The sequence below is a fragment of the Procambarus clarkii genome, chromosome 32 (assembly GCF_040958095.1).
Source record: "Procambarus clarkii isolate CNS0578487 chromosome 32, FALCON_Pclarkii_2.0, whole genome shotgun sequence".
In the NCBI taxonomy this organism is placed as follows: Eukaryota; Metazoa; Arthropoda; class Malacostraca; order Decapoda; family Cambaridae; genus Procambarus; species Procambarus clarkii.
The window spans coordinates 10,398,457-10,422,046 of record NC_091181.1 but is presented as its reverse complement, the minus strand read 5'-3'; the positions used below and the strand labels follow the sequence as shown (position 1 = coordinate 10,422,046).

The 23,590-nt window shown below is 42.3% G+C and overlaps 1 protein-coding gene across 1 annotated transcript in view; it reads left to right on the top strand.

Moving 5' to 3' along the window:
- The window catches only part of LOC123759257 (glutamate receptor ionotropic, delta-1-like), a 73,287-nt gene extending 60,608 nt beyond the window's left edge, over positions 1-12,679 (top strand). The window contains exons 3-7 of the mRNA XM_069334969.1: positions 5,307-5,491; positions 7,220-7,456; positions 8,286-8,464; positions 11,184-11,346; positions 12,148-12,679. Of these exons, the coding sequence (XP_069191070.1) occupies positions 5,307-5,491; positions 7,220-7,456; positions 8,286-8,464; positions 11,184-11,346; positions 12,148-12,321 (938 nt within the window). The 3' untranslated portion in view covers positions 12,322-12,679. The remainder of the gene's footprint in view (positions 1-5,306; positions 5,492-7,219; positions 7,457-8,285; positions 8,465-11,183; positions 11,347-12,147) is intronic.
- The last annotated feature ends 10,911 nt before the right edge of the window (positions 12,680-23,590 follow it).

The window sequence follows — 23,590 nt, the reverse complement described above, 5'->3', positions numbered from 1 at the left end:
CCGCCCGCCCACCTCTGGTCTGTTCTCCCACTTCCTTCCCTCCGTCTTTTGCTCAGTTTACCCATGCCCCCTAACCCTGACATTGCTGACCCTGATATTCTTTAACGTGCTATGTTGCTCTTTCGCCTTTGTTTCTTCCTTGTTCTCTGTTGTTGTCCTTTCTTTTCTCGTCGATGTTTATTCTTCAATGGAACGTTCGAGGTTATTACGCCAATTTCCTCGAACTCCAACTTCTGATTTCGCGGTTTTCGCCCCTGTGTGTCTGTCTCCAGGAGCCGATGCTTGGTGCTCGTCCTGGTCGTTTTCGTGGCTATTCCTTTCTCACCTCCCACCCAGCCATTGCTGGGGCTTCTAATTCTTCTGCTCTCTAGATTCGCGCTGATGTTTCCTTTGTCTCCTTACTTTTTCCTTCGCCTCTCCATTGTTCTGCTGCTCGTATCTTTGTGGGGAAATGATACACAGTTTGTTCCATTTATCTCTCCCCAAGTGTCCCGCTTTCTCTTCCTGATTTGATTTCAATTGTCGTCATTCTCTTTGGGGTGATGTTCTGACGAATACCCGAGGTCGCCTTCTTGAGCTGTTTATACTCTCTTCTTCCCTGTCTCTTCTGAATTCTGGTGAGCCCACTCATTTGGACTCTCGGACTCGCACCCTTTCCTGTCTTGATCTTTCTCTCTGCTCTTTTTCTCTTTCTTAGATTTCACGTGGCAGGTTCTTGATGACCTCCATGGCAGTGACCATTTCCCAATCCTTGTTTCCTTTTTCTCTTTTCGCCCTTCCCTCTCCTTCCCTAGATGGCAGTTTGCTAAGGCAGACTGGAACCTATTTACCCTCAGTGCTGCTCTCTCTGTCCTCTCCTTTCTGCCTCTCCCTCGTGCTCTCCTCCTTTTTCATGACACTGTCTTCGACGCTGCCCTCCGCTCTATTTCTCACTCTTCCTCTCAGGGTCCACGGAAGTGCGTTCCCTGGTGGAATGCGGACTGTGCTCAGGCTATCCGCTGTAAGCGTGCAGCCTGAGCACAGCGTGAATGTTGGGCATCTTATGTCTCCACAATTACGTCCTCTGCCATAGATCTGGAAGGGTATCCGCAAGATAGCGGGTAAGTTCATTCCCGATGTTTCACCGGTCCTTCACCTCCATGATACTCTTGTGGCGGACCCGTTGCAGGTCGCTTCCGTACTGGGCTCCCACTTTTCTTCTGTTAGCTCTGGTCTTCATCTTCCCCAATCTTTCCTTCTTCGTAAACCTGTCCTTGAGTCTCGTCCTTTAGATTTCTGCACTCGTCTTCGGCTTCCCTATAATGATCCTTTCTCTCTCTCTGAACTTCGTTCTGCCCTGGCCCTCTGCGGTTCTACGGCGGCGAGCTCCGATGGTATTCATTATGAGATGCTTCACCATCTCTCTCCGAGCACGTCTCAGTATTTACTGAGTCTGTATAATCGGATCTGGGAGTCGTCGTCGGTCCCTGAGGACTGGCTCGATGCCGTTGTCCTCCCTGTTTGCAAACCGGGGTCTCTGGGTACTTCCCCTAAGGACTTTCGCCCTATTGCCCTCACAAGTTGTGTCTGCAAACTCTTTGAACGTATGGTTAACGTTCGTCTGATGTGGTTCCTGGAACACCATCACCGCCTCTCCCGTTCTCAATTTGGTTTCCGCAAGTGCCGCAGCACGACAGATGTCCTGGTGAACTTGGAGGTCTATATTCGTACTGCTTTTGCTGCGAAGTCCTCCGTTGTTGCCGTCCTTTTTGACCTGGAAAAGGCTTACGACACCACTTGGCGATATCATATTCTATCCCAACTTCATTCTTTTGGCCTTCTGGTCATCTCCCTCTCTTTCTCTGCAGCTTCCTCTCTCGTCGTTCCTTTCGAGGGTAGTGTTCTGAGCACTACTCATTTTCTAGTTGCCCTCAATGGTCTTCTGTCCTTTCTTCCTTCAGGTGTCTTCTCCGCTCTCTATGCCGATGATCTTACCCTTTGCTGTCAGGGTGATGATTCGCCTCTCCTTCAGCGCCGGCTTCAACTTGCAATTGATGCCGTGTCCTCTTGGGCCACCGATCATGGCTTCAAGTTCTCTACTTCTAAGACTTGTGCCATGACTTTTACTCGGAAACGGGTCTTTCTTCGTCCCTCTTTGTCACTTTATGGTCATCCCCTTGAGTACAAAGATTCCGCGAAGCTTTTGGGGTTATTCCTTGACACTCGTTTGTCTTGGTCTCCCCATATCTCTTACCTCCGTGTTGAGTGCTCTAAGGCCCTTACCCTCCTTCGGGTCTTGTCCCATACTTCTTGGGGGGCAGATAGGCACACTCTCCTTGCTTTACATTCCTCTCTCGTTCTGTCTCGATTATGGTTGCCCTGCTTACTCGTCTGCATCTCCTTCTACTCTTTGCCGTCTTGATGCTTTGCACCATACTGGGTTGCGCCTCAGTTCTGGTGCCTTTCGTTCGACTCCCGTCCTTAGTTTGTATGTTGACACTGGCTTCCTGTCTCTCCAGGACCGCCGTGATCGCTACTGTCTTCGCTATCTTGCGCGGTCCTTACAACATCCTTCCTCTCGCCTCTGTCGTGCTTTAACTTTTACCCCTCCTGCGGTTCCTGTTCCTCTTCACCACCTCCCTCTGTCTGTCCGGTTATCTCGCCTACAGGATTCTCTTTCCGTTCGTATTTCTAATGTTTCTCCTCGTGTTGTTCCTTCTTTGCCCCCGTGGAGGGTCCCCCTTCCGCGGTTTTCTACATCCTTGACCTGCATCACTAAAGCTTTTACCCCTCCTACGGTTCTAAAACGCCTTTTCCTCGAGCACTTTTCTTCTCACTCCCGCTCCGTTTCTGTCTTCACCGATGGGTCTAAGTCTGCGGACGGTGTTGGCTACTCTGTTGTTTTTCCTGATCGCACTTATATGTGTCGCTTACCTCCGGAGACTAGCATCTTTACAGCAGAGCTTTATGCTATTCTCTATGCTCTTCGTCTCCTGCTTTCTCGTTGTCAGTCTTCCTTTGTAGTTGTTGTTGACTCTCGTAGTGCCCTCATGGCTCTCGGGTCCTTTAATCCAGTTCATCCAGTAGTTCTCGAGATTCAGCATTGGCTGTTTCTTGTTCACAGTAAATTTAAGTCGGTTGAGTTTTGTTGGGTTCCCAGCCATATTGGTGTGTCTTTAAATGAGCTTGCGGATGCTGCCGCCAAGGAAGCTGTCCGCTATTGTCCCATCTCTCGTAAAGGTATTCCATATTCTAACTTTTACCCGGTTATCCATTCCTCCATCCTTACCCGTTGGCAGGCTTCTTGGTTGTCTGTTACTGGTAACAAACTACGTACTTTTAAATGTTGTGGTTCCTCGTGGCCGTCCTCCTTCCACCGTAACCGGTGATGGGAAACAGCTCTGGCAAGGTTGAGTATTGGCCATACTCGCTTAACCCATGGTCACTTGATGGAGCGCCGCCCTGTTCCTTATTGTCCTAATTGCATTGTCCCTCTTACGGTCGTGCATGTCCTTCTTGAATGTCCTGACTTCCAGGACGAGCATGTGTCTTGTTTTCCGACCTCCCCTCGCGGTCACCTGTCCCTCATTAAAATTCTTGGTGACCCGGATACTTTTGATATCGTTCGCCTTATGCGTTTTTGTTCTCGTATTGGCATCCTTGGTGATATTTAGCGCCCTCTGATTATTCCGCACATTTGATGGTACAACATAGCCTTCCCAGTTTGGTGCCTTCTTTTGATAATTACTTACTTACTTATTAAAGTTCAACCAAAGTAAGTGTAAGGTAATGAAATTAGGCAGTGGAAATAGGAGGCCAGACACAAGATACTGAATGGGAGATGAAGTCTTTCATGGAAACGGACATAAAGAAAAATCTAAGAGTCGATATCACACCAATCCTGTCGCCTGAAGCCCACATCAAAAGAATAACATCTGCGGCGTATGCGAGGGTGGCTAACATCAGAATTGCCTTCAGGAACCTGTGTAATGAATACACAGAACCTTGTATACCATATATGTAAGACCAGTCCTGGAGTATGTGGCTCCAGCATGGAGCCCGTACCTTGTCAAGCACAAGGCGAAGCTTGAAAAAGTTCAGAGGTATGCCACTAGGCAAGTCTCAGCGGCATGAGTTACGAGGAAAGGCTGTGTGAAATACACCGCACGACACTGGAAGACAGAACAGTAGGGGGAGACTACCCTTACTACCTACTAATGGCTACTTACAAAATTTTCAGAGGAATTGACAGGGTAGATAAAGATAATCTGTTTAACACGGGTGGTACGTGAACAAGGGGACACAGGTGGAAACTGAGTTCCCAAATCAGCCACAGGGACGTTAGAAAGAACTTTTTTCAGTGTGAGAGCAGTTAACAGATGGAATGCACTAGGCAGTGATGTGGTGGAGGCTGACTCCATACTCAGTTTTAAATGTTGATATGATAGAGGCCAGTAGGCTCAGGAATCTGTACACCAGTTGATTGACTGTTGAGAGGTGGGACCTAAGAGCCGGAGCTCAACCCCCACAAACACAACTAGGTGCTGCTGTACTCACTAGGTGAGTACAGCAGCACCACCACACTCCAGCTGTCATCCACAGCAGCACCACCACATTCAACCAGTCATCCACAGCAGCATCACCACCACACTCCAGCAGTCATCCACAGCAGAACCACTACCACACTCCAGCAGTCATCCACAGCAGAACCACTACCACACTCCAGCAGTCATCCACAGCAGAACCACTACCACACTCCAGCAGTCATCCACAGCAGCATCACCACCACACTCCAGCAGTCATCCACAGCAGAACAACTACCACACTCCAGCAGTCATCCACAGCAGCATCACCACCACACTCCAGCAGTCATCCACAGCAGAACCACTACCACACTCCAGCAGTTATCCACAGCAACACAACCATCACATTCTAGCAGTTATCCACAGTAGCACAACCACCACACACAGCCAGTCATCCACAGCTTCATAACACCAAGTGTACAGTGAACTCCGTGCAACACCTCACTTACATTCCAGAAAAAAATGTTCTCTTGTGAAATGTCTATCTGCAGAAATTTACTGTTGAAATTTAAGGTAAATATAGATTTACACAGGTAATATAGAATATTTAATATTGTATATGACTAGTTGCATATACAAAGTGTGCAAATAGGCCTCTTGATAAGGCAGTTAGGAGTGAATACTGTACGCTTCTATGAGTGATAACGAGCAGGGTCAGTTGGATGGGTCATTATATCATCTGTCGCTTTTAGAGCACTAAACCCGTAGAGACTTGACATTACCTACCCCATTCCATTACCCCAGGAGAGCTGTGGGTGGCGTTGCTGGTGAGCGTGGGGGCGTGGGGCGTGAGCCTGTGGCTGCTGCAGCGGGCGTGGCAGTGGGTGGCTGGTGGGCGTCGGGTGGAGCTCACCACCGCCCTCCTGTACAGCTTGGGCGCCCTCCTCCAGAACCTGCCCTCGGATATCTCCGCTAGCAACTCGGGACGAGTGAGTTAATCATTGGGAATTGTGACTACATGTTCAATTTTCCTTCATGTTATTGTATTCTAACTTCCTCTTACATCTTCCTTCACTGACTGTAGCCCCACATTGCTTCTTCCTTCATTAACTGTAACGTCACCATCGAACTTCTTTCATTCATCTATCTATCCATTTGTCCTTACACCTATCTATCCAATAGTCTATCTATCCATCTATCTATCAATATATCTGTCCGTATGCAGGCAATGAGTCACAATAACGTGGCTGAAGAATGTTGACCAGACCACACACTAGAAGGTGAAGGGACGACGACGTTTCGGTCCGTCCTGGATCAGTCTCAAGTCGATTGTGGTCCAGGACGGACCACGTCAAGTCACAATCGACTTGAAATGGTTCAGGAGGGACCGAAACGTCATCCTCCCTTCCCCTTCTAGTATCTGTCCGTCTATCCATCCTTCTATTTATCCATGTATCCATCCAGCCATCTATCTATCTATCTACCTATCCATCAATCAATATATCTATCTGTCTGTGGGAACCGACCTGTGAGATTTATATTTATTTAATTTATATGAATTTATATTTACGTTAATTTATATACTTCGATAGCAATTTGTATAATGATAAGTGGACTGTATTTCTGCAATAATCTCATAATCTCACAAATCGATCCTCTACACATTAGGGGGGTTTATTAAATTTATATATGCAGCCAATCAAACTACAGAATTAGACTACATACATTGAAGAGGTTCCTTATCTTATAGTACAGCAGGTTAGTCCACCAGGTATAACTAGGGTGTAGACACCAAATTATCCTCTTTGAGGTAGCTTCCATCACCCAGTAACTGGTGCACAAAATCTTGCTTCCTCGTCTTGACCTGTCAAAAGTGCGCTAGCTGTGAAGCCAGAATCCTATATATGACAAGTATTTCAGAGAAAACTGTACATGGAACAATAAAGACCTGGCTTAATTACCTTTAGTTTGAGGCCTCCACGTGCTCTAACCGGCTCACCCTATATAATGACATTAATGGCCAAAAATGAAGATACATGGGTTTCGGAAAGAACACTTAACTTGATTTGTAGACAGCGTGTTGATAATGGTACACTTCTAGTTTCCATAACACTACGTCCAAGTAAATTTAACAGGAGCCGAATTTGCTCCCGTGTGAGCCTCTGGTCTAGTCTCAACAATGGCTGCCCTCCTTCCTCCCCTGATGCCTGGCTTACATTGTCCAGATTTCAGAAAGTGATAGAAGGGTCACATTTACTCTACTTTAATATTGATAATTAAGTTAATTTATATGAGATGTTTTTATGATGGTAAAGTCCAAAGACTAATGTATTTAAGAATAATTCCCACCATAATAGGTGGTGATTTATAATAGTATGTGGTGATGATATCCCGTTTTCTTTAGACGGTAATTCCACTACAAGTTACGTTTTCTATGGGTAACTTGTTTATACAATACAGCTATTATCTGTGTGATTATGAAATGGTGTCGGATTTTCCGACACTATCTATCCATCTATCCATATTTATCGACTATCTGTCTCTTCATCTGTCTGCCTTTATATGACTTTTCTCTTTCATTTTCTGTTGTTTACTTTGTCTCTGTCTGTCTCTTTCTGTTTCTGCCTGTCTCTCTGTCTTTATTTATCTGTCTCTCTTTGTCTCTGCCTGTCTGTCTCTGATCATCTTTCTCCATGTCTCTCTCATTCTTGATGCAGCTGTTGGTGGGGTGGTGGCTCGTGTTCTGTCTGGTCATGACAACTTGCTACAGTTCCTCCCTGATCGCCCACATGACCGTCCAAGGCAAGACCCGGCCCATCGAGACCTTAGAAGACCTGGCCAATCAGAAGAGCTGGAAGTGGGCTACCGAACCCTGGCTCCTTAAAGGAGTACCGTTTGAATATTTTTCCAAGCATGATGACCCACTTGTGAAGAAAATATTCAAGAATTGGGAGGTTAGTCCAAACTAGCACTCATAATAATTTTTATTACCATGATTTATTAAATATTTTAGCACATGTACGCACAGTAACTGTTTATGAATTAAGGTATATATTTTCATTTACTGTTTTGTGCGGTCAAAAACAAACATTAAATGAACGTTAAAAACTCTTCTTAACACGATTTGATATCACATAACTTTTTAATCTAATTATAACCATGGAGGATACAACGCCGACCTTGTAGGACAGACCTGCTCCCTGCGGAGTATACATTCCATCCTTGACGGTGGAAATAGCCTCGTAATTAATCAACATTCTTTTTCCAAGTCAAAGGAGAGTTTTCAGGTATATAATATTTTATTCCAAGAACTACATTATCCCGTGATTTGTTTTTTATCGTCATTAGTATTATTGTTCCCCGCTTTCCCTGGGTGCGGAGGCATCAACCAGGAGAAAACGCTAAATTAATATTGTAATATTTTCGTTCTTAATGGCAAACACGGGTATTACTAGTCAGTTTGTTAGGTGTGTCACCCACATAGCACCACGGCTGAACACCACCACCACACTCCAGCAGTCATTCACAGCATATATTTTATCGACTATCGATAAGTGATAACTTATCGATAACCTCTACAAGAGCTTCTTGTAGGATAACTTCTACAAGAGCTTCCTTCGTGGGAATTTGTCAAAGGTTTTCTTCCTACTGAATAGCATAAGCAGCCACCTCACTCCAGCTTGATATTCTTTCCCAGGTCTCTATATCCATACTAATAACTACTAATTCACCCTAATAACTACTTTACGATAAATGAATTTCTTTTAAATTCGCTTGCCTCAGGTGGAGGAAGCGGACAGGGCGCTCCAGAAGGTCCTGGGCGGCCGCTACACATTGATTGACTTCGAGAACTACGTGAGCATCATGGTGGCCTCCCGCTACACGGACCACCATGGAAACACGCCCTTCTTCATTAGCAAGAAAGGTTTCTCTGTAATGGCTGCTTTTGGATGGGGCTTCAGGTGAGAATTGTGTGTCGGTCTTTTAGCACAATGACGCCTGACACCATTACATTTTGTTATCTCTGCTGTTGTAGCTATAGCTTCTGTTGCCCCCCCCCCCTTCCTGTTATTCCATTTGAAACTGCTCTTACAGTATACTTACTAAAGTGTTTACTCTCCTCCATATTGGCCAAATATGTCTAGCTTCCACCGCGTGTCCTATCATTAGGTTGCTACCTTAACATTTTCTCAATATTCATCAATTCCACTTAGAACTTGTTATGTCTAAATTATGTCCCCTTTTTTTCTTTTTCCTAATTATAATAGAGTTAATTCTTTATGCTCGCCTTGTTTTGTAACTAGTTTTTTTTATTGATGAATCCTTGTTTGATAGTTGATGGGAAGAGCTTAACGTTAGTACTACATACTCCAGTACAGGTCGGACTTGAGTTGTACAGAACGTTCTGAAAGTATTATCGTCAAATTTCCCATTGGGTGTGTTTATCTTCGCCAGCGTTGCATCACTGCTGATGTTGATCTGTTTTTTTTTTATTCAGTAATAAGTTTGGTGATATATGCGCATTTGCTTCTTATTTATTATGTGTTGCACTTTCGACCTACTTATACGTGTTCCTTGTTTACATCCTCATTACCATGTATTGATCTGATGTGATGTCCAGTAACTCATGGTCTTACCATCCTGTCCAGGTCCTACTGAAGCATCTTTCTGTTTTTTTTTTATTTTCCTGATTCTCCTATTAATATTTCATTAGCGGAAAATAATTTATGTGAATTAGTTCTTCAGTCATGTCACTTATATGTACTAAGGAAAACATGGATTCTAGCACCAAATCATGTGGGATTGCACTACCTTCCTCCAATTCGATTTTCAACTCACAGCTTTTACTCTCCATATACCTTTTTTAAGGTAGTCTCTCCATTTACTTTATCACTATTTCAATTTCCAATTACTCTAGGCTAGTTACTTAACTTCTACAAGAGCTTTCTTCGTGAGAATTTGTCAAAGGTTTTCTTCCAGTTGAATAGCATACTCTAACAGGCTTATCAGACTAAATTTCGCCAATCTGAACTAGTGATAGTGCTTATTTAAATTAGTTCCATTGAGATTTTCCATTATACAAACTCGTACAGTTATATTTTGGTATAATTGGTAAGAATTCAAGTAGGTGAGTGGTTCCTGACTTCCCGTAATTTTGTGTATTGGCGTGACAAGTACCTTTTTCCTACCACTCTGTACCACTCATTTCCAATGATTCATTATAATCAATGTAAGTCCTTCAAAGACGTTGACTGTAGTTTCCTTTAGGATCCATATCAGGTCCTCATGCTTTAGTTTGGTGAAGTTTCTGCGGCTGGTAACTTGACTCTCACTCTATAACTATTACCACGCTCACTTCCGTCTCTGGAGATGCCGTTCCACTCATGCCTGGTTGTCGCTCCAGCTGAACAAAACATTCCTTACAACCTTTCACTTAAATATTGAAATACGTTCATCATTAGCTCTCCACTTACCATGGTATTTCTTACCACCTGATTGTTTATTGGTGATTTTCCTCCTAATTTGGTTGTCTAGTAATCTGTTCTAGTTCTAGTAATCGAGGGTTCTTAGCTTCGGTGATTGTAGCATTATCTTGTTATAATGCAAGTATATCCATTCCAGGTCTTCTTGTCCTACTTCTTCAGTCTTGCTTTTCAAGAACATTTTAAATTCTGTATAATGCTTATGAGAGTTCTTGAAATAATTAGCTTTAAAAAAATAAATTCTCTATTGCTTTAGCATCGTTGTATAGCCTGTTGAACTATCAGTTATGTTTACTCAAATATTCTTTCCATCGCTGAGAAATGTTCCAACATTGTGTCTCTAATCATTTGATTAATCTGTCCCATTATATATTTTATTATGTTGTCATACAGATTTTTCCTATAGCATTCTCACTAATTACTCTCAATTTGTTTATTATCACCCTTTTTTAGATTTCATCTTGTTCTCCTTTCTCGAGTCTTACCACTTTAATTACAAGTGTAATATATTCTCCTATACTAGCAGAGTGGACATCGGAACCTTCTGGCATTTGGTTGTGGCACTTCTATATACATGATTCATTTTGCTTAAGGATGTATTATAATCTTGAAAGAACGTCAGGCCTCCAAACATTGCTCCTTCCTTGACACTTCAGAAAATTTGTCTAACATTCGACCCGTAAAGTGCTCCAAGAGTGATTGTGATTCAGGGTGATTTATATATTCCAGAGTATTAGGATGTTTTTCTTCATTTTATGAACTATATAAGCAGCACTCAGGTTTTCACTTTTTGTTGTTTAGTTGGTGTGGGTCGGATTCTCGTAAATGTTTAGTTATGCTGCAGTTATAGTGCCAGGATAGTTGTATAAGATTAATTAATCTTTGATCAAACGTGGCTCAATTCCAATATTTCAGCTTCTCTTCTTCCTCACAGTTTGGCACCCACCGGGGGAGCGGGAATGTCTTTGTTTACACCAGCGATAGTGCATCTGATCTGGGTCTTCCTTATATACCAATTATTTTACATCATCTCTTTTATTGACGTGACTATCAGTGGATGTGTGTCCTGTACACTTAGACTGCTTAATGCAGCTGACCCAATTGGCTGGTAACGTATTTTTGCATATGTCATTGCATGGTAACATTAAGACAAAACTATGAATATGATATTTATAGACCCGCTGTGTTGTTTTATCAGGAAAGGTGCGCCATTCTACCCTCGTTTTCTTCAGCTGTTATCCAGACTGGAAGATGCTGGTATCATAAGTTTCTGGATTAAAGACGTGATAGCGAGGCGTGTGAGGGAGAACAGAGCGAGAGAAGCACTAGGCTCGCCTGCTGTTGTCGGAGACCCATCACTGGTAAACATCTCATAACACCTTAAGCATCTGGAAACACTAATCACAACATCAAAGTCTTTAAATTGGCAATATGCAGAATAAATAAATTATTTTTGCAAACTGTGCATTTGTTAATAGCAATTTAAAATATTAAAATGTAAGTATAATTAAAAATAATTAATTTCTAAGCACTTGGATATTTATTCTACTAAAATATATGACACATTCATAAATTACGAAAACAAATTGTATTAGTGGTAATATAATTATATCTACAAAATTTTATAAACATATGATTCAGCGTTTTATCAATTTAAAATATCAATTATGAAACCAAAAATGTCAGCAATTTTTGGGTTTTGAATAATAGACAAAAAGTGTGTATAAATATAGACAGGACAGAAGCACTTCTCAGTAAATTAATAAGTGGGAAAATAACTGACTTTGAGAAAGTCATTGTATCAGGATAGGGATTAAACCAACATCGTGATTTAGGATTTTCTCCTAGACATCACGTTATTGTAATATCAGTTATTTAGTACACTTTGTAAATTGTCAACAGAGAAGTGACAAAATAGAACACTTAAATAGTAGCAAATTATTATGTGGGAAAAGAGAACACTTTCACAGCAGTAAATAGAAAAACAGGAATATGGTAGACTTTCATAGAAGTAAATAAAGAAGTGCCAAAATAGAAGTGTTAGATAATAAGAAAATAAGAGTTAGATAATTATGAATAATTTAGGGAAAAATAAAATGAATCAATGAGTTCTTCAACGAAAATCAAAGCTGAAACTTTATTGATCACCATTCATTTTGCAGGACGACCAGAGCCACATTGCGCTAGGGATGCAACACGTGCAGGGCGCCTTCTACTTATTGTTTTTGGGATTTGGTATCGCGTTCCTCACCCTGCTGGGGGAGAACATCGCGCACCGCTGCTCCTCGCCTCAGCAGCACCCTTCCCAGCATCACCAGACCAGAAGCCAGGAATGATGGTGCTGGACTTCGCGTTCTGTTGGGTCATGTTACGGAGTCTTTAGCCTTCTGTGCTTATGGCGCCCCCTACATGTCTTCTTCCTTTTCTTCCTTGGGCCTACGGTATCACTCCAGTCGTATTAGGAGAGCAGCATTATGTTTTAATTGTTTTAATACTTGTTAATTTAATATTTCCATTTGTTAGTCTATTTGTAAAAAATTGGCATTTCATAGAACTTTCTTTTAAGTATCCATGGCTTAATCATGTGATCATTTCAGCCAAATCAGGAGGGACTGACACCGTTGTAGTGATCAATAAAATTAGAGGTAGAACCCTGATCGAATGAGTTCTGCAGACCCAATTCTCAGATGTTTTGGGATTTGTTTTGACAAATCAAGAGTTTAATTTTTGTTTCAGCAGTCATGAGTGACAGGTCGACAAAGGATTACAGCAGTTAGAAGTTTTTGTTCCATTCAAGTTCTGAGAGTTATTTGGAAACTCAAAGCAAGCTATAATAGCATGATTCTGCGGTTTATATTTTCCGGATTAAAAGAAACACTGGAACTATTTGGCTGATGAATAGCAAAGAGTGGCAAAGTAGATTATCACTAGCTTAGATCGTGGATGACATATTAAAGAAACAAGGATTCATCCGAATACGAGGTGACAAAACCTATACAAGTAAACTGAGGCTCAAAAGTATTTAGGTAATTATAAATAGAGGGCACCACCCGGAAGACTATGCACTATGTAGGACAGTCAAACACATGTAAGAGAAATAGACCTATCAAAAAGAACGAGAAGAACAAAATCTAGAAGAATAGTTCTCTTACAATCAAATTGATAAAATATTAAAAGAAACTGTCTTACCAAACCCAATCAAATAAACAAAACAAGAGTAGACAGTTCCTTCAAATGCAAAAGAAAAAAAAAACTGAAAATATTATACTTTCCTGTAGTAAGCTTTGAAAATTATAACTTAACTTCGTAGCAAAATGTAAGAAGTGCAGCCCAAGCGGTGTGTCACTCCGTGTGGGTGTAGAGCACCTCAGCTGTAGGGCACCTCTCGTCTCACGGACTCAGTGATCCCTTGCTATTCTTGTAACAATCGTACGCCATCCTAAGTAGGTTACAGTGACTTTTGTTGTCATGCGTTATCCAATAGTTTTTTACACAGAGATAACACTATAGTTACACTAAGTGCAGAATCACTTTTCTTGGTTTATAACCTAGTATGAAATATTTATAAATTCAATAGAAACGTGTTCTTGACTACAGCGACCTCGGGTTGTGCATTATTTATGCCACTGCAGATTCCCCAGTATTTCACTAGTACCTGGTGAAACACTTGGGAATCACCCAGTGGAATCACCCAGTGGAAAACACTGGGGAATCCCCAGTGTTTGGGATTCCCCAGCTGGGATTAAATTATTAGATGATAATAATTTAATCATCACACATCAATTATCACATGCATCAGAAATCGAAGGGGGCTCTGAAATAGTTGATACTATACTCATTCGAAAGCTGATACCAGAAATTAACATTAAAGTAATTCAACATCGAACATATAATTGTTTGATGGTATTCCTGTGATCCAGAAGGAAAATAATTGAACTTGTAGACAACAATTACTTGAAGTTATAAAGCAATTGATCACCTCACCTTATTCTGAGTCGCTCTATAAGATTAAGGACAACTTAACCATAGGGTAAAATGAACCTACACTTATAAATGTCTTTTCTCTCAAGTAAACATAATATACGTGTGTCCTTAGTGTCAAGTGTATATTCCTGAATGTGTTACATTGTTGACAGAAGTATAAAAATAAAATTGAATGGATAAGCGATATCGTGTTTCTATCTATCATATTTTAAGTGGTAAGAGGAGAAGGTATTTATATACAATGGAAATTGTCCATAAGAAAATTAGCAATAGTAACAATGCTATTGCTATATCCAATTCTGCAGTCCAATATATATATATATATATATATATATATATATATATATATATATATATATATATATATATATATATATATATATATATATATATATATATATATATATATATAATATATATATATATATATATATATATATATATATATATATATATATATATATATATATATATATATATATATATATATATTAGTATATTTTGGTAGCAGTCTTTCCTGTAGACATATATTATTAAATATGACCGAAAAAGTAAGATTAATAATTCTAACACGAATTTTCTCAATCTTTCGTACATTTCTTTTCACTGTTGGAGGTAAATCAAAAATCAATTCTCCAAAATTCATTTTTATTTCTAGTCTGACGCGACACGAGCGCGTTTCGTAAAACTTATTACATTTTCAAAGACTTTAGTTCACAAATACACAACTGAATAGAACTTACGCATCTCCGATTTTATATCTACATTTGAGTGAGGTGGAAGGGGTGATGTGGCATTAACACAAGACAGAACAAGATGTGGTATTAATAGGGTATTAATTTCATCAACACAAGACAGAACAAGAGTATTAATAGGGTATTAATTTCATCAACACAAGATAGAACACGAAACAATGGATATTGAATAGAAGTGTTTGTAGAAAGCCTATTGGTCCATATTTCTTGATGCTTCTGTATTGGAGCGGAGTCTTGAGGTGGGTAGAATATAGTTGTGCAATAATTGGCTGTTGATTGCTGGTGTTGACTTCTTGATGTGTAGTGCCTCGCAAACGTCAAGCCGCCTGCTATCGTTGTATCTATCGATGATTTCTGTGTTGTTTACTAGGATTTCTCTGGCGATGGTTTGGTTGTGGGAAGAGATTATATGTTCCTTAATGGAGCCCTGTTGCTTATGCATCGTTAAACGCCTAGAAAGAGATGTTGTTGTCTTGCCTATATACTGGGTTTTTTGGAGCTTACAGTCCCCAAGAGGGCATTTGAAGGCATAGACGACGCTAGTCTCTTTTAATGCGAATCCCAAGTAATCCCAAGATTACTATCCGAGTGCCGGCGGTGGGGTGGTTCAAATAGCCTCGGCTATCACCTCATTATGTCCGGTCGTGATGGTCAAGTGGATTAAGGCGTCTTGTACATACCAGTTGCGTTGCTCCTGGGAGTATGGGTTCGAGTCACTTCTGGGGTGTGAGTTTTCAGTTGCATATTGTCCTGGGGACCATTCAGGCTTGTTCGCATTTGTGTTCCTCACGTGTGCCCCAAAGAATGAGGTGATTTGGTAAAATTGCTATGCCCAAGATTACTATCCGAGTGCCGGCGGTGGGGTGGTTTAAATAGCCTCGGCTATCACCTCATTATGTCCGGTCGTGATGGTCAAGTGGATAAAGGCATCTTGTACATACCAGTTGCGTTGCTCCTGGGAGTATGGGTTCGAGTCACTTCTGGGGTGTGAGTTTTCAGTTGCATATTGTCCTGGGGACCATTCAGGCTTGTTCGCATTTGTGTTCCTCACGTGTGCCCCAAAGAATGAGGTGATTTGGTAAAATTGCTATGCCCAAGATTACTATCCGAGTGCCGGCGGTGGGGTGGTTCAAATAGCCTCGGCTATCACCTCATTATGTCCGGTCGTGATGGTCAAGTGGATTAAGGTGTCTTGTACATACCAGTTGCGTTGCTCCTGGGAGTATGGGTTCGAGTCACTTCTGGGGTGTGAGTTTTCAGTTGCATATTGTCCTGGGGACCATTCAGGCTTGTTCGCATTTGTGTTCCTCACGTGTGCCCCAAAGAATGAGGTGATTTGGTAAAATTGCTATGCCCAAGATTACTATCCGAGTGCCGGCGGTGGGGTGGTTCAAATAGCCTCGGCTATCACCTCATTATGTCCGGTCGTGATGGTCAAGTGGATTAAGGCGTCTTGTACATACCAGTTGCGTTGCTCCTGGGAGTATGGGTTCGAGTCATGTCTGGGGTGTGAGTTTTCAGTTGCATATTGTCCTGGGGACCATTCAGGCTTGTTCGCATTTGTGTTCCTCACGTGTGCCCCAAAGAATGAGGTAATTTGGTAAAATTGCTATGCCCAAGATTACTATCCGAGTGCCGGCGGTGGGGTGGTTCAAATAGCCTCGGCTATCACCTCATTATGTCCGGTCGTGATGGTCAAGTGGATTAAGGCGTCTTGTACATACCAGTTGCGTTGCTCCTGGGAGTATGGGTTCGAGTCACTTCTGGGGTGTGAGTTTTCAGTTATATATATATGTATATATATATATGTCGTACCTAATAGCCAGAACGCACTTCTCAGCCTACTATTCAAGGCCCGATTTGCCTAATAAGCCAAGTTTTCATGAATTAATGTTTTTTCGTCTACCTAACCTACCTAACCTAACCTAACCTAGCTTTTTTTGGCTACCAAACCTAACCTTACCAATAAATATAGGTTAGGTTAGGTTAGGTAGGGTTGGTTAGGTTCGGTCATATATCTACGTTAATTTTAACTCCAATAAAAAAAAATTGACCTTATACATAGAGAAAAGGGTTGCTTTATCATTTCATAAGAAAAAAATTATAGTAAACATATTAATTCAGGAAAACTTGGCTTATTAGGCAAATCGGGCCTTGAATAGTAGGCTGAGAAGTGAGTTCTGGCTACTAGGTACGACATATACATATATATGTATATATATATACATATATATATATATATATATATATATAAATATATATATACATATATATATATATATATATATATATATATATATATATATATATATATATATATTGTGACGGTAAAACGTTGGTGTTCGGCTGTTTCAAAAGCTGGGGGCAGGGCCTCATCACATTACAAAAAAAAGGAGAAAAGTTTGTCCTTTCTTCTGTGGTAAGGTAATGGGAAGACACACAAAACACAAGTATATAAACAATGAAATTTTAATTACTCTAGAAAACAAAACATGAATAAAGGCAATCTCATAAAATTCAACACTGGTCAACAAACAAAATAACATGAAGAATTACTGGCAATGAAAAGTTGCTCTAAGACCAGAATGCAAAAATAATGATAGCAAGATAAATTAATATGTGCGGTGCTGGAATATTGGCTTCAAGCTGCCACCTCCCTTAGTACACGAAAGCCAAGGCTTAGTCTACCAGCGAGAGATGTCAACTCCAAGGAGCACAATGATATTCTGACGAGTCTGGCGTGCTGCTGCCCAGACGTCGACTCTCGGTGGTGGTGGTGAGTGCAGGTGCGGCGAGACACCAGCCAACCAGCAACAGGCAGGCGGAGGATGAGCAGTTTGCTGGTTACGGCGGGCTGTGGCCAGGTGTTGGGGTGTGCAGGGTACGATTTGCTTCCTGGGCAAAACGTTTGGCAATACTGGTGGACGTATCTTCTATATAGTATCTTGTACTTGTACGACGTAATGATGTAGGGAAGAGCAGGCTCAATCTCTCTTGAAAGAGATTATCGTCACAACTCTCCCCCGAAGCCTGCGGTTCCGGAAGAAGTTACGTCTTCATGTGGTGGAGTGATAGTTGGAGTTGCTTCTACTTCATAGACTCTGGAGAGGACGTCGGCTATGATGTTGTCAGAACCCTTGATATAGCGGATCTCCAGGTTGAAATCTTGCAGATATAAAGCCCATCGTAGAAGACGCTGGTTATGGAATTGTGCTTGATGTAAGAAGCGGAGAGGATTGTGGTCTGAGAAGATGGTGGTAGACCTGGCACCTTGTAGGTATGGAACAAAGTGCTGGAGATTCAGGACGATGGAGAGTAGCTCCTTTTCAATAGTGCTGTAGTTCCTCTGGTGGGGTTTCAACTTGTAGCTGTAGTAGCTGACAGGTAGAACCTCCTCGCCTCGTTGCTGCAGCAGGACACCACCGATGCCGGTACCACTGGCGTCGACATGAAGGACGAAAGGCTTGGTGATATCTGGCGAGGCGAGAATGGGATTAGAACAAAGGAGGAATTTGAGTTGTTCGAAAGCAACGGTTTGCTGCATGGTCCAATTATACCGTTGCTTGGGACTGGTTAAAATGATTAATGGTGTGGCTACTGTACTAAAATTTCTCACAAACATACGGTAGTAGGAGGCAAGACCAAGGAAGCGCAAGAGCTGCTTCCTGGTGGTAGGCTGTGGATAATGCTGGATGGCTTGAATGTGTGTGTCTAACGGAGCTAGGCTGCCACTCCCAATTACATGACCCAGATAACGCATTTTACCATGGTGAAGGTGGACTTGCCTAGGTTGATGGTGAGGCCGGCTGTCAGGAGCTTGGCGAACAGTCGTTGCAGCTGGAGCAGATGTTCGCTCCAGGTGTTGGATGCTACGACGATATCATACAAATAGGCGTAGGTGTTATCCAAGCCCTGGATGACGCGGTTGACAGCTCTCTGAAAGGTGGCCGGGGCATTACATAGTCCGAAAGGAAGGCGTTCATATCTGAAAAGTCCAAAGGGAGTGATAAAGGCAGATATTTATTTGGCTCGCTCTGTTAGACACACTTGGTAATATCCCTTAAGCAAGTCCACTTGGGACAAGTACTGGGCATTACCAATGGCGTCAAGAATGTCATCTATCCTTGGCAAGGGGTAAGCATCCTTGACAGTCACATTATTTAATTTACGGTAATCCGTACACAGTCTCACCTTACCTTGGGGTTTTGGTACCCAGATACAGGGTGAGGGCCAGGGGTACTCACAAGGTGTAGCCAGTCCATGATCCAAGAGGTACTGCACCTCAGCACGCATAACTTCCTTCTTGCTAGGGCTGATTCGGTAGAAGGGTTGACGAATCGGCTGGGTGTCAGGGAGCAGTTGGATGTCGTGCTGGGTAACATTACACTCTTGGGGGTCATCTCGGAACAACTCCTGATGTTCTTTGAAGATCTTGACGAGAGGTGCACTATGATTGTCCTGAAAATAGTTGGGAAGATCAGTTAGGATTTCCGAATTAGAAAGTGCTGACTCCTTGTCAGTGCTTTCGGGAGGAGAAGCAGGGAAGGTCTCACTGTGGATGCATGGCTCTTTAAAGGAAGAGTAGTTAATCATGACAGTGGGAGGAGTACCGTTATATAGCTTCAGGAGGTTGACGTGGTACAACTGGGTATTCCGCTGCCTATCTGGAGTCTCTAGAACGTAGTTATGGTTGTTTCTGCACTCCTTGATGCGGTAGGGTCCTGAAAACCTGTTTTGTAAAGAAGAACCTGGGATAGGGAAATAAGCAAGTACGAAGTCTCCCGGTTTAAATTTCCTTACTTTGCTGGTCTGGTCGTAATGAGTCTTCATCCTCTCCTGTGCTTTCAATAGATTATCTTGGGCAAAACTGTGGACCCTCTCTAGAATGTGTTGAAGGTTTTGAAGAAACTGGGGCACATTCTGATGCTCACTGAAGGTGGCATCACGTAGAGAGTCTTTGAAAGCCTTGAGAGGAGTACGGCACTTACGTCTGTAGAGCATCTCATAAGGAGATATTCCTAGGGACTCATTGGGAAGACTTCTAAAGATACACATTTTCAGGTCAATTTGCTTATCCCAATCTTTAGAGGTTTCATTACAAAACTTCTTCAGGAGTGCTTTAATAGTCTGATGACTACGCTCAAGAGAACCCTGTGAAGCAGGATGATAGGGGCTGGACAATACCTGTTTGATGTTGAACTCTTCCAGTGTCTTCTTGAAGAGATCACTGGTGAAGTTGGTGCCACAGTCGCTCTGAACCTCCCTTGGAAATCCATACTGGGTGAAGATCTTCAATAAGTGTTTCACAACCGTAGCAGCCGTAATGTTCTTTACTGGAACTGCTATGGGGAATCTGGTGGTAGGACACAGGATGGTTAAGATATAGGCGTTACCTGAACTGGTCCGAGGTAAAGGACCAACACAGTCTATAATAAGTCTGTGGAAAGGTTTCGCAGGCACCTGTATGGGAGTCAGTGGTGCTCTGGGAATAGAGATGTTCGGTTTACCTGCCAACTGACATGTATGACACTGTTTGACGTACTGTTTGACGCTATTTACCATACCTGGCCAGTAGAAGTCTTGACGGATTCCATGGTAGGTCTTGTTAAATCTGTAGTGGGAGAGTGCTCCGTGGGCCAGGTGTAGAATAGTGGGCCGCAGGCTGGCAGGAATCACTAGTTGTTCGACGTTGGCCCAATCGTCCTCCTCCTTCAGTTTACTGGGTCTATATCTGCGGTAGAGCAACTCGTTCTCTAGGAAGAACCCAGGAATACTGTCAGGTTGAGTCTCAGCCTGGAAAAATAATGGTGTCAAGGTAAGCTCTTCCCTCTGTAACTTTCGGAACTCCAACTTGGTCAGATTCGGGGGTAGTTTCTGAGGGTCTTGAGGGACAGCGGTAGCAGTAGAGTCAGCTGGCTGTGGTCGTGCAGCTTGTGCACGGGTGGTCACTAAAACCGGAGGAGAAACTTCATCACTCTCTTGAACCTTTGCTGGAACATACTCAAAGATGGGATTATCCATTACAGAGGCACACACCTGGGGTTTGTCCATGACGATCAGGTTGGTCGGTTGCAGGTCTTCTGCCAAGTCGTTGCCCAGGAGAAGTTGCACTCCAGGCATGGGAAAAGGCTTTTCCCTGACGGCGACTTGGACTTCTCCGGTCACGAAGGGACAATCCAGGTGGACTCTGGCGAGAGCATAAGGAGTGGTAGCAGTGAGGTCAGTGATGAAGACAGTTTCTCCGGTGTAGGCGATATTGGGTACAGCCGACTTCAAAATAATCGATTGAAGAGCCGCTGTGTCCCTCAAGATCTTCAGTTTGAAACGTCCCTCCGGATTTGAACCGTTGGTAGAGACAGTTCCAGTATACAGGTGGTTACTGAAAAGAGAAAGATCATTAACATTAACACCAACATTCATCACAGGCTTACCGGACTTAGGAGGAGTCTGTATGGGTTTAGGTGATTCGGTGTTTCCTTTGTATTGAGACTTACCACATTTATCTATGGTATGTCCATAGAGTCTACAATACTTACAGTACAATTGCGAGCCAGCTTGATCGGTACTCACTTTCTCGTAACTGTACCAAGACTTCTTACTGGAGGATGGTTCTGGTGTCAGCCGGTGGATGAGGCTGTAAGTGTCAGCCGACTTAGCACACTTTAGGTAGTCGGTTTCTTCTTTATCTGCTAAATATAGACGGACAGGAGGCGGCACACGCCTCAGGAATTCTTCAACTAGCATAAGGTTGACGAGTTCTGCAAAGGTAGAGACATGTGCTGCTTCCAGCCATTTCATAAAATATCTCCTTTTGGTATTAGCAAATTCGAGAAAGGTAGTGGTACTTGGCTTCAGGTGGTCACGGAATTTCCTTTGATAACTTTCGGTGGAGAGAAGGTAGGCGTCCAACACTGCTTGTTTCAGAGTTTGGTAGTCATTCTCAGACGCCAAAGTACTGAGTGTAACTGCAGCTCTACCTGTAAGATGTACTCTGAGAAGGGTTGCCCATTGGTCGGCAGGCCAACTAAGTTGATTAGCAAGGGTTTCAAAGGTGGCAAAAAACACATCAACTTCTGTCTCTACGAATGGTGGCATTAACTTACTTGCATGTGATATATTAAAACTGACGGGAAGATTGGCGGTAGCTTGCTGGCGTTGAGCGAGGTGTGAAGTTTCCAACGCGAATTCTCGTTAACGACATTCCATAGCCAGAGTTGCTTGTTGTTTGTCATGTTCGTGTTGCATCTCCAATTGGCGTTGTTTTGTTTCAAGCTGTACTCGTTCCCGCTCACGGAGTATTGTAATCTCACGTTCTTGTTCTTCCTTCCTCAAGGCAGCTTCTCGTTCTTTTTCTTCCTTTCTTATGGCAGCTGCTTCCCTTTGTTGCTCGAGGGCTTCTCTTTGTTGTTCGCGTTCGATCTTGGCCAGCTCTATTTTGAGTTTCATCGTTGCCAAATCAGTTTTATCTGCAATACAGTAAGTTTCGTGAGTTTCAGAGTCTATCTTACCTTCCTCTAAGAGATGATCCAGTAACAGGTTATGTATTTCATTTTTGTTGGCTTGGTAGGGAACTTCTAGTTGATACTCATGTGCAAGAGTTTGTAATTCAGTCCTCTTGGCACGACTTAAAGTCCCTATTTCACCTGCTGGATCTGTACAGAAAGCTTGAAGACGAAACATGGTGAAATTAGCAAATAAATGCACAACGAATATACTGTTGTGATATGGTGAATGTCAGAAACAGGACAACGTGGCAACTGGTACCTATACAATTAATGTTAATTTCAAGATGATAAATGATTAATAAATCAAGATCGCAGGAAATCTTGTACCCGGTACTCATGTAAGAGGATAAGGGCAAGAAAATCCTACTAAACAAGCGAAACTGAGTTTCTAAAACAAATGAAACAGTTAACTGCCTCAAAAGTAAAATAGGTAGTCCAAGAATGTAGGCATACCTTGCCGAGTCTCTATAGGACATAAGCAAGTTTTTCCCACTGAAATTAATGTGATACTTACAGAATTAGCGAACTTTTGTGCTCTGAAAAAGAAGGCTAATTCCCTACCAATGTAAATATCATCATCTCTGACCGACGTGTAGGGGTGCGAGGTGTCAACTGGTGACGAGAACTGCTGCTGAGGTCCCAATTCAGCAACTAAAGTTCGTGCGGGAGGAACTATGGCCCTCTTTATGGCCCTCTACGGTCAGATTGCAGAAGATTAGGTGCTCTTGACCCGGGGACAGACCACAGTACCAGGGTACTAATATGATGATCTGCCGAAAATATGAGAAATATCCTAGGGACAAAAGATGGTAAACACGAGTAATAACACAGAGGGAGAGATGACCAATTAAGAGAATGACTGAGGCCTACAGTCACCACGTAATCCAAAGTTGTCTCACCTTCACCATAGGCTACTCTCAGAATGCACAATACACACAGCATCATATGAAAATAAAATTGAATAGTGAAGAGCTACGTTACCAAAGCCAAATACGCTTACCCCAAATTTACTATTTGGCACCAGTACCTGAGTGAAGCTCCCGGACAGGCCCCTACGTAATGTGACGGTAAAACGTTGGTGTTCGGCTGTTTCAAAAGCTGGGGGCAGGTCCTCGTCACATCACAAAAAAAAGAGAAAAGTTTGTCCTTTCTTCTGTGGTAAGGTAATGGGAGGACACACAAAACACAAGTATATAAACAATGAAATTTTAATTACTCTAGAAAACAAGACATGAATAAAGGTAATCTCATAAAAATATGCAGGACAAGTCAACAAACAAAATAACATGAATAATCACTGGCAAATGAAAAGTCACGCTAAGACAAGTAAGTTCCAGTGATAGCAAAATAAAATATGAGTG